General features: G+C 42.4%; 1 protein-coding gene across 1 annotated transcript; it reads right to left on the bottom strand.

The window, feature by feature from the left end:
• Positions 1 to 4,496: 4,496 nt before the first annotated feature.
• On the bottom strand, positions 4,497 to 6,940 carry LOC104425500 (homeobox-leucine zipper protein HOX11). Its single transcript, XM_010038196.3, is given in 5 exon segments — positions 4,497 to 4,912; positions 4,915 to 5,219; positions 5,334 to 5,413; positions 5,506 to 5,828; positions 6,070 to 6,940. Coding segments are annotated over 5 exon segments (1,236 nt in total). The 5' UTR covers positions 6,554 to 6,940; the 3' UTR covers positions 4,497 to 4,868.
• Between the last annotated feature and the right edge of the window lie 5,366 nt (positions 6,941 to 12,306).

Here is a 12,306-nt window from a genome sequence, read left to right as displayed (position 1 = left end):
TTAACTTTCAAGAAGCACCTCACGAGTGTTTCTAGAGTCGTGATTAAATGCTTTTACAACTTAAATTTTAGATGGGTGAGCCTGGTTATTGTATGTCAACATGTTGGTTTTCCTTTTATCTATAGTGAAGCTTAACTTAGAGGTATGGTATAATTCTCTTCTGTATCTTTCCATTCACGTTCGTGCAAAGACGACTAAAAAAGGTTCATGACACGACTTCATCTTGCCTTCGGTTAAAATTGTAAATCCAATGGGTCAGCCTCGAAAGGCTAAAAGGCCTGTAATCGCCCAACGTGTGGTGGTAATTGCCAAATGGTGTCATGAATTGAGATGAGAAGAGGATGTTAAATGAACATAAAATATATCATAATTCTATTATTTGGAGACCGATCAATTCTAAACCTTTCAATTTGCCAAATTTAATCATACACCTTTTTTCGATTGGTTAATATAGTCATTTTAGTCAATTTTAAATAAAAATCATCAACGTAATAGTTCAATCAACGACAACCGTCCTAAAAAAGCATGGCCAGCACTGATGGTAATAAGTTTGCAATTTTTCTATTTATTTTTTTTAACTTTTTCTTCTGCTAGAGGAGATTTCTACGAAGAGACGCACCTCCAAGCTAATACCTTCGTATGGGAGATTGTCAAGAAGGAACTCAACTTCAAGCTCATCAACATATCTAATTGGACCCGCATTCAATTAAGTTAATGAGTTGGGAATCGACTATAATTATTAACTATCCCACATCATACCAATTCGACAACATGGAATTTTTTTAACACAACTCATACATGCATCTCAACAATCTCCCACTCACATGTAAGTTTAGTGTTTGGTGTATTCCCCGTTAATTTAGGTACCCATTTGCATCAAAATGTCTCAACCATAATCTCCAATTATCACCAATTGTTGCAAACACGCCCCTCACCCATGATCTTCTCCTAGATTGGTCTGTGATAGTAAACCGCACTTGGTAACCACAAAGATTTATGGGATTTCTTATAGAGTCCTAGACATCAATACATGTTGAGGAACTACCAATCAACCATCAATTCTGATATCATTAGGTCATATGCAATAAAAGAGCAATACCTTCAATCGGGGAGATTGCCAAGAAAGCGCTCAACTCTAATCTCGCCAATATATCTAATTAGACTCATCCTCGCTCAAAAGCTCAAATCAATGTATTATCTCCAACGTGGGACTTCTTTCCCCTAAAACCCTCCCTTGCTCAACTCAGGTCTTCGATGCTATTCTTTTTTCGTTGGTCTTGGGCTGTCTAATGACTTTGTGATGAGTAAAAAGGGTGCAAATGCGCGGCTGGCGTAACCTCTCTAGCACTACCACAATGATCACACGCTGTCGAATGTCAGTTTGAGCCATTGCTGTTCACTTACGATATGACTCGAACACAGGAACCTTTTGAAAAATAGCATGACACGTTGGGCTAATGCGCTATGTGGCGGGGTGTCCAATGACTTGGGTCATGGAAATTGAGAGGACCTTTCATCATCTTTCTATCTATGCCCATTTTTCTAAGGTGCAAAGGTCAGAGCACCCTCTTATTGTTGGTCAGGCGATTCCAACATCATCGAGAAATCCATTTTCATTCAATTCTCGATAGATATTAAAAATCACAAGCTTTCCATTGCGTCAAAAATTGCAATAATAAGACAATGACAAGGTAGTCGCCGGTCAAAAATCGGTCAAATACTCATTTATGTAAAATATAGGACCAAGCTAAAGCCTTTGACCATGCGTACCTACCTCAAGGTATCTCTCCTAAGTGCAACAACATTAGGAGCACCCTCGGCACGTCTCAAGCTATCCAACCAATACCTTATCATTCTGACATTAATTCGCATCTAGTCGGTATAATCATCAAAATAAAAAGCCACCCCATATAGCTAGTAGTCCTTACCAAATTCAAAGAAATTGAAATTGGTTTGTGGAAATTGTGGATCAAGTCCTTGGTTAGGTGAGAATCACCTATCAATACCGCAGCCGCGAAGCCCTGTTATACTTTTCGATTAACAAGCCAATGAGAGAGCGTCACAATTAACACAACCTCCCCAAGAAAGTAACCGACAAGACTCTTCTTAGCTTTTGGAATCAAGAATAGACACCATTCCTGAACTGAACCAGACCGGTGCTTACCCCATCAATCATTCGGGTCCCACCGTGAGTTATCACCCGTCGTGTATTATTCTCACGCGAGCCGAATAGCCTAATCTTATAGTCCCTAGTACTGATAAACAAAAGGGGGATTTTTAATTGGCTTGCATAGTGTAAGATGACAAGCTAGGAAATGGCCTTTTCCACGTCCCTAAAGGAGGTCCAGCATATGGACCGAGCAACGTTGTGCTACCACGTTACCCCCTCATCTCCATCAAATCACAGACGAGATGGACAGGTAGATCGGATAGATTGTAGAAGATTAGAGAAAGAGTTTAAAAGCCACCCGTCCCTTTTCAAATCCCCCAATCTCGGCCCCGACGATTCCACGTAACCAAAGGCTTTTGCTCTCGATTGGCCCCTTTGGCACATTAATATTGACCCCGAAAAAGAGCTTCTATTCAATTTGAAAAAGGAAATGATTAATATAACTTCAGTCAATTATCCTTTTCACGTCGGTCCAAAAAGCCGTGAAGTGACTAAACATGCTAAGCCGCCACCCACCAAACAAAGGTTGCAAATCTCTTCTTGACACTTACCTAAAAACAATAATATTCATGAGAGAGAGAGAGATAATAAAGCTAGGTCGACACCAAACATTAAATTATTCGGGCATTTGTAATCATGACAAATGGGTGGCTAAAGCTTCATCTTACAATATTTTTTTATTTCCCAAAAAAAATGTCGGTTAAGATGGAAAAAGACAGCACGGATTATAGGGAAAGAGTACGAAAGGGTAGTTGGAAAAACATGTAGTCCTGGTTGTGGATAGACCAGCATGGAAAGAAATACAAGACCTAGGAAAATGACTTGCGAGAATTGTAGAAAGACCGTGGAGTGTTGGCAGGAAAACTGAGGCTTTCTGTAGGACCAAATTAGGTTTTTGAGGTCAAGGTCGTGAGCTTGAGAAGGGCGAGGATGAGTTCGAAAAGGGGGACAAATGACAAAACTGTAAACGGGTGGACAGCTCTGCTTGATGGTGCATGCGATGTATTTCGAAAAAGTAGAGGTATGTAAATTGGGGAGAATTACCCAAAAAGTCCTAAACCTATTGCAATGTGTCAATTCAGTCCTAAAAAAAATATGGTAATTCTCCCATGTAAATTGGCCCTAGGTGAAAACACGGATACGTTTTTTGATATTTCCCATTTATAATTCGATTTCACCTTAACCCTAGATATCTTTTGATATAAGAAGCCCGACAATCGATAACACCGGATACCGTTTGACCGAAAAGCTTTAGAACTACAATCAAAGATAAGAGTAGCATGATCAAAGATGTGAATTGTATAAGCTTTATTCGCTAAGCCTAACCATCCTCTGCCTTCTCAATATCTACGCCGGGCTTCTTTAATGAACGCGAGTAAAGTAGCCGATACCAATACAAACTTCAGGAGATAATTATAAGAGTCGATTGCAGACGTAGTTACTGATGACATTCTCGAGCATAGACGTAAGCATCTGACACTCAGGACTCGAGCGTTCTTCCTTACAAAAACCAACAATTCTCCCTTCGAAAAATATCACATAAAAAATTCAGCAAGATCTATCGATTCCAACTCGGTCAAAATCCTAATGGCCCTAGCTGAATCTTAAACTTTTCGTTCTACATTCAACAGATGCCACCAACCAATTCAGATGTACATAAAGTACGGAAGTCAATTCTTGATAGCCACAGAAGGGCGTCGACCATTATTGGCAACTCACAAAAATCAAGTCAAGACTGCTATAGCACGCCAACGAAAATGGTGGTTGCCATGTCTTCCCGGCACGATTCTTGACTAGGGCAAATCTATATTATACGCCTAAACCCTCCTGGAAAATATTGAAATTGAAAAAGATCAAGACAGCTTCGCATTTATAAGCTGACAAAACTGCACCCCTTCGACATAGATTTCAACTGCGATTCTCGTCAACCCTAAATACTTTTAAAACCACAATTTCAGTTCAACCATGTTTCTTCCCCAACTACCCGGATGGACCCGGGAACAATTGCCATACATGCAGCCATGTAAAAGCTCGAATAGTCTCGGCCACACCATTCGCACTTGCAATCATTTCCCTTCTTTTTTTTCTCTTCCAACAGAAGGGAGAAAAAAAAAAAAAAAAGAGGGCTAGTCAAAAAAGACAGGACACAATCAGTTGTCAGTACAGGGCGAAAATTTAAAAAAAAACATCATGGACAGTCACAAACCCAGAAATTCTTCTGCATGTTTTCTGGAAGGTGGGGGCCAGAGCCAACCCGCAATTTTTTCATGCATTCCAATACGTGGGGCAATAAATAAAAGAAATATTATAAGCAAGAAGTGGGATATTTCCAAGGAAAAAAGAGAGATATGCATCAAGAACTAGGAATAAATAAAATTTTGTAATTTTCCTTAACTGACCAACAATCTTCTTTTGTCCTAAAATCTCTTCTCATCAGCCATTTTTGAACAAGGTCATGACCTCTTGACTCTTCCCCAAACACAGTAGGTACCAAGCTTTCCCTCTACCCAAAAAAACTCAGTAGGGACAACCCAGGAGAAACACAACCCCCCAAACAAAATTTAAGAGAAATTTAAAATAAAATAAAATAATAGAAAGCGAAACCGCCCACTTTAAATTAAAGAACCAAGCCGAGGTATGTACACGGAGTCATCGGGGATGGACGGCGCGTGCGCCGCCGTCGCCTCGCCGGTCGCGATCAGGAGGCGGCCTGGTGGGCCTGGGGTTGGGCCTGGGGGAGGTGGTGGAGCTGGGGGCGTGGGGGAACGGGTACGTTCTGGGCTTCGGCTTGGCGAGGGGCGGGGCCGCCGCCGCCGCCGCCGCCGCTGGGGAGGAGGCGGCGGAGGCGGGCGCGGTGGTGGTGGCGACGCGCTCGCAGGAGGGGCACATGGTGAGAGTGGTGGCGGGGAGCTGCATGTAGAAGGGCTGGGAGGTTTTGAGCGCCCGGAGCTCCTGGAGCTCCTTCTGGAGCCGCCGGTTCTCCTCCGTCAGCGTCTCGCAGCACCTCTTCAGGTACTCGCAGTCGATCTCCGTCTGCTTCAACTTCGTCCTGTCCCCGCAAAACAACCGATCTTTCTTTTAACGCCGGAGAACATCTTTCATCTCTACGCACCATTAAAGGAACTCGACGAAAAGCACCCCTAGAAAAGAAGGAAGAGAGTACCTGGCTCTTCTGTTCTGGAACCACACCTCGACTTGGCGAGGGCGGAGATTCAGCTGTTTCGCCAAAGCTAGCTTCTGCTTCTGCAGATTACAAAAGCGGATTGTTTGAGAAATGGATTGTTTTTTGGAGAGAGAAGATGAATCGGGAGGTGCAAGTACAGAGAGAGACTCACGGGATTGAGGGTGTTGTGTTCCTTGAAGCTCTCCTCGAGGAAAGCCGACTGTTCCTTGGAGAGCCTGAGCTTCTTCCGGGTCAGGCCGTTGTCGTCGTCGTCGCTGCCTCTCGAACAGTCCCTCTCGTTGTCTCCTTCCATGTCGACCCTCTTGTGGCTGCCGCTCCTAAATCCTGCCCCGCCGCCGCTTCTGATGCCGAACTCCATCTGAAACGACGACAGCGCGCTGTTCGGCGACGACTGCTCCGCCTCCTCCGCCGCCGGGAACCGGTTCACGTCCAGGCCCCTGCCGGCCCCGCCCGAAGATTCCGGCTCGGACCCCACTGCAACATGCACCATCACGAACAAATCAGAAAAAATTTAAGGAAGAGAAAGAAGAAAAAGTTCCCGATCTTCTGCTCAAGATGCACCCGACATCGTCTCACCAAACTTCCCCACCCTTATCAAACCTTATTTGAGATGGGTAAGACATTTCATGGGCTCAATCATCTAAAACGACCACCCTCGTTACAGGGGGGGGAAAAAGAAGCAAAACCCAACAGCAGAAAGCAAAGCAGTAATTACAGTGATCGGTGAGCCACGGAAGCCGAAACTGAGAGGTGGAGGGCTTGTGGCTGTGGTGGCTGTTCCTGGGATTTGTCGGAGAGAAAGGCAAGAGATGGAGCTGAAGAAGAGTCGAAGGCGGATGGTGTTGTTGGTGGTGGCGCCGATCCGTCGCCGGACTCTCTCTCTTGTCACCATCACCGTCCTCCTCCTCGTCGCCGCCGCCTCTCGAGGACCTTCCACTTACCCCCAACCCCATGCAGAACCCCAGGTCCCGGTTGCCGCTCTCCTTGTCCCCGGCCATCTTGGGGGCCTTGTCGAGGAACGAGAACGGCTTCGACGTGTCCCCTAAAGTCAGAGCTAGCTCCATCGCGCGCGCGCGCACAGAGAGAAACAGAGAGACAAAGGGGCGGTCGGAGAAGAACAAGTACAGGAAGAAGGAGCAGAAGAAGCCGATGATGAAGAGAAAGAGGGCGTGATGGACTTTTAAAAAGGAAAAGACCATGGACTAATCCAATCCACCCTTTTAAATGTAAACACGCACACAAGCACACCCCCTCTCCTCTCTCCTCCCTTTGCATACGCAGTACCTCTCTCTCTCTCTCTCTCTCTCTCAAGATTTTATCTTTTCTTTTGGCGTTTTTATCGTTCTTCGCTGCTCCTTTTCATGGCCCCGCGAGGGGGTAGTAAAGATTGACCGACAAGCCCAGGTTGACAAACGCACGTGAATCCATATAAATATTTAGGGACACAGTATTCCTCCACGCCCCTAGAGAGAGAAAAGGTAGAGAGAGAGAGAGGGGAATCGCAGGGAGAACGGAGGGAGAGATGCGCAGAGAAGATCGAAGGGGAGATTCGCGAATACTTAAATCGACGTAAAGGACAGGGTAGATTGACTTCTGCCGGGTGGTTCCAGGCTGATATTTATTAGGCGACCGCGCATACCAACATACATACAAAGGAGTGGCAGGCGGGAATGTTTTCTTTGCATCCGCCCATTTCTTGAGAGATTAGGGTTTTCTTCTGGCTTTGTTCAAGCAATAATGTTCTCTTTATTGGCCCTTATAATTAGATTTGCGTGTCCATATTTATATCTATACGAAAAGGTTTCGAATGTAATGGATCCCCCTTATCCCCCATCCAACATCACTATCAAAGTCTCGACATATCTCAATAATTTATTTATGGTAGCAAGGTCATTATGAACCATCGAGATTTTGATTGAGCGAGAGAGAGGACATTTCGTGAGCTGACCCGTGCGATAACAGATCAGCAACTCTCTGGGTTGAATATGACATCAAAAATAAATGGGCCAAGATGCTCATTCTCAAGAGAAATGCCTTACATTAGGATTCTTGTTCAAATCCATCATTTCAATGAACATCCATTTTATCTTTCGTGACATATCTTGATTTTTTTCTTAGGGTTTCGTCAATAAATATGGCTTGAATGAAAACCCAACACCCATGAGCGACCGCTATTCCTTACTCCAATCATGTTCGCCAATCGATGGCAAACGTCGCCACCATCGCCTGGAGAAACAAAACACAATTAAATAAAAACTTTGGAATGGCGAAAGAGGAGGGGATCATGACCTAAGAAATCCATAATGAAGTTTGACAAAGAGTCCTCTAATTGACGTTTGATTAAATCACCGATTAATTGACTCCCCCTAACACCGTTCCCATTCTCTCCCTTCTCCTCCCTTTCTCGGCCCCCCCAATCAATTATTGCTGTATACCGAACCTCGGCGCAGCGTCATGATTATGGCAATATGAGGAACGACGACGATCATGATGCCCGTCATCATCATCACGATCATGATCATGATCATGGGGGAGTCAGTCAGACCATCCGACGGCCGGGATCGCCCCCCCTCCGGGTCGTTCGCCTCTGACCCCCTTGCCCAATCGCCATCATTCTGCTTCCTCTCGTTAGAGAAAGCCTGAATTTCTCCAGATTAATTTATTCACGATTATCTTCCGAATTTATTTATTTATGACGCAATTGAAAAGAAAGGACCCCCCCAGATGGCTAATGAGACCCCGCCGACCCGCCGGCCCGGAAGCAGTGCGCCTTTAACCAGCCGCGCGCCGCCACGCGTCGCGGTCCCATTGGCGGGGGGCCCCTGGCTTGGGGAAGGGATGGCGGGGCGACCAGGCGTGATGTGTGCGCACAGACAGGAAGACATTGGGAAAGATATTGGGGTCAGATCGCACGAGATTTTGACCGGAACACAGTCCTCCTCCTTCCCTCCCTCCCTCCCTCCGCTCGCTTTTTACATGTTTTTCCTTGGGCAGACAAAGCGACCCGTCTTTTCTTTTTAATAATTTCCTACTATTTTAAGGAAAGTGTCCCCCCAATTTTTATTTAATTTTAATTCGGTTTAATTTCCGCAGTGGAAAAGGCAAAATCAAAGTGCAATCCTCTTTTGCTCGTGGGTCTTTTTAAAAGCCCTGGAAAGTTTCGCGAGAGACCAGAAGGGAACTCCGGGTATCCGATGAGTTCGATTTCGCTAGGTGGGTCTAACTTTCTTAGTATAGTCCACGTAGGGGCGGGGTCTCTCGAAAAGATAAAAAGAAAAATTCGAATTCCTCTCTCTGATTTTTCTTCTTTTTCTTTAATGAAATTTTGGTGGATGAGATTGATAAAGAGGGAGTGAAGTGGTGGTGGGCCCACGCGCGTGGGGTGGGGGGCAAATTTCTCATTTTTTATTATTTTTTTCTCCCCAAAAGCAATTGAAATGCCACATCTAGAGGATGTGACCAGGTCAGATATGTCATGCTTTTGGGATCATTGCAATAATTGAAGTCATGCAGGCTTTAATGATAGGCTTGGGTGTGGTATGTGTTGAATTATTTGGCGGGACCCATTTGGAAGCTTGTGATGAAGATGAGACCATGAAGGAAAAGGAGGGGGGGAGAGAAAAAGAAGGAAGAGAAAACACCCTATCCCAACTACTCCTTTTTCCCTAAATTCCCTCCCCACAATCGATATTGCGTTTTTGAACAGTCGTGGGTTGACATTTATTGCACCGTTTCTGCAGCCCTCGCTCGATGTCTCGACTGTGGATTTTGTATGCGTATGGTAGTTCTTGCAGCGACAGAGGATGTTTTGTTTTGTTTTGTTTTGGCTTCGCTTGGCAGGCGTGTGTTTTAAGGTGAGACTGTTCGTGCCCCTTATTGATTGGGGAAGAGAGAACATATGGTTATTCCTGTTTGGAGGAAATGCTTGTGTGGTTTCGAATCAGGTTTATTTGTGGAATGGAAAATCCGTTCGATATCTTTTGAATCGAAGTAAGGTGAAAGTTTAAAAGCAAGCTATGGAGGAGGACTTGTTTAATGTTGTGTCTTGAGAAAGAACGATTGCATCATTAGGGTTTGCTTGGTACCCGATTAGGGCGTTGGATAAGATAGAAAGAAGTTATCTTATCTTGTATTTGATTGTGTGTGTGTGGACTTTATGAGTCACGATAGATATAAATAAGATTTTGAATAATTTACTCCTTGGTTGTATGAATAGGATAAAACTATCCCGCCCAAGTAGAATGGCATTTGAAGGAAAATACAAGAGTGAAGCATTTTCATTCGAAGAAAGAATTAGCATCACCATGGTTGGCACCGCCCATTGCTATTGCACACATGATGTCACTCTTGTTATGGTCTCACCTAAATTTGTTCTTTCCTCTTTCATGATGTCACATATAGATGTGTGTGTGTGAGCATGCATGCCTCCGGGTGCGGGTGCGAGAGGACCATTTTCATATTTTATTTAATATTATCCTATCCTTGATGATGACACATTAACCAATAATCCAATAGCGTTGTCATAAACCCTACTCGGCATGTAGATTTTTGGAAGCTAACATTTACAAGAGGCACTTCTAGGCTTCCAACTTGGTCAAACTCTAGCGAAATAAGCTCGAAACCTTTATATCTTCATTATCAAACACGAGGAGCAAGGCCAATTTCTATGGAGACAATTGGCAGCGCAATTCTTCTTCTACTTCATTTTTTCAAAAGACCCGAGTTTGAATTCGAAAGGATCTAACAAATCGCATATATATTTGTCACATTACATGTGCATCAACATAAGTATCGATAGTCTGCCCCCATTGGCACCGCAGATCAATGAACACAAACGCAAAAGACAAGGGAAACGGTCGCTGACTAATTCAAAGATGATCTTTTCGCAAAGCACAGGGAAAGTTCGCCTAGAATTAGGGTTTTAAAACGAAAGGAGATGGAAAGAGAAGGCAAGGTGACTCTCCGCCATGTGACTGATTGATTGATTGTTTGGATGGGAGGACGTAGATTTGAAGCTAACGAGGGGAGAGAGAGGGGGGCCTTCTGACCCAACAACACGCAGGAAAAGAAAAGAGACAAGAACAGATCTACAGCAGCGTCGATGAGATCTTGCATGTGTACTTTGTAAAGGAAAAAATGGCTGTGTACCCAACTGTTTCTTGGTGAATGGTCCCCATCATTATCTCTTCTCTTCCCAATAACGAGGTCTTTTGACTCTTGAATCTTTCGAGTCCCTTCTTTCTTCCTTTCTTTTTCATTACTTTTTTATTCTTCTCATTCTTCTTCTTCTTCTTTTGGGAGATTTGCTAATTTTTATGGAAATTCAATATGTTGAATTTATAGGAGTGACAGGATTTGCTACATTTACTGTGTTGCTTTATGGAGATTTGTTAGATTTGCTAGTTTTCACAGTATAGAAAAATTTATAAATAATATATAGTCATTTGATAGAGAAGTGATTTTCAATTCTAAAGAAGTGATTGATCAAAGCGAATTCCATATATAAAAAGATGAGCTTCTTCCAACATATAATGAAAATTAACATCGTTTCATAAATTAAATTATTATTTTATACTTTTTAACTTTAACTAAAACTATTGACAAACTTAAAATATTCCTTTTTTTTCCTTTACAAGAGGATGTCTGAACTATAAGAGCAGGTTCTCAATATATGATTTAGGATACGAATGATAATCATTTTGACATGAAATTGATTTCTAAAAATTCTATTTCTATTTTTAAATGAGTTTCTAAATCAAAATATTAGTTTGATAATAACACAAAATTTCTATTTCCGCAATAGAAATCCGTTTGTTAACCATACAAAATTTCTCCCTTCCAATGGCAACAATGGCGAGCGGCAAAGAACGGGTGATGATCAACAAGTGGCAACCGATGAACGATGGCCGCAATAGCGAACGATGACCGACGACAACGGATGAACAACCAATTAAAAATACGAACGAACAATGATAAAAGTTTTTATTTCTCATTCATGTTCTATAAATAGAAAAGTACAAAAAAAAATTACTTCTAATTTTTGTTCCAAACCTATTTTTTGAATATAAATCTATTGCAGAAATAGAAAAACAAAATAGTTTTACCAAATGAATTTTTGTTCCATAAATAAATCTGAAATGAAAAAAATAGTTTTGAAACAAAATATAATAGTTATCATGTGCGCCCTTGATTCCTATCTCTATCCACAACAAATATAATTATAAGTGTCTCAAAGAAAGAAAGTGCATATTATTATTATTATTATTTAAAGGTCTTAACCAAGGAAAAAAAAACTACGCATTAGTTTACTAGTGATTTCTCTTCAAAGTTTGAGAATGAAAAATAATAATATGTATGTGCGCATGCGAGATTCCAAAAAAATTATGAAAAACTATATATGATTCTTATGCTATTATTTATATAATTGAAATATATCATACGTTCCAAATCAAATGAAAGTCGAACTATACCGCACGTGATAGAAAAATTATAAAAAGTAGAAGCGAAAGTCATCTCAAATTCACATGGGGAGAGACTCGAATATGGCTCATCGCCTAATTCAATCGGTGGTCTCTTTTCTAGGCCAAATAGCACTAGGGTTAGCGAAAGCAAAACCATGTAATGCTTCTCCCTTTATCCCCATTCTAGTCCATCTCTACTGGTGCAGGTATATTGAATATTAGGGTTCTTTAAGCCTTGTAAACTCCTTTTTCAAACAACTTTTCAAGCCATGTAGACCAACTTAGATGGGAGCAATAGAAAGACATGATTGACTATGAGAAAAAACTTTGGAATTGTCGAGATTACTTTGGTCGACTCCATCCCATCGATTGGCACTATGCAAAGTGCATTTTGGGCAGCCACTACCTACCTTTAGCTCATGGTTTTTCTTATTGTTCTTTTTTTCCCACTTAGCTAGCAAGACTGACTATTACAATTATTAGAAACCCTA

This window comes from Eucalyptus grandis, chromosome 11 (genome assembly GCF_016545825.1).
Source record: "Eucalyptus grandis isolate ANBG69807.140 chromosome 11, ASM1654582v1, whole genome shotgun sequence".
NCBI classification, from domain to species: Eukaryota; Viridiplantae; Streptophyta; class Magnoliopsida; order Myrtales; family Myrtaceae; genus Eucalyptus; species Eucalyptus grandis.
This window is presented reverse-complemented; position numbering and strand designations above follow the sequence as displayed.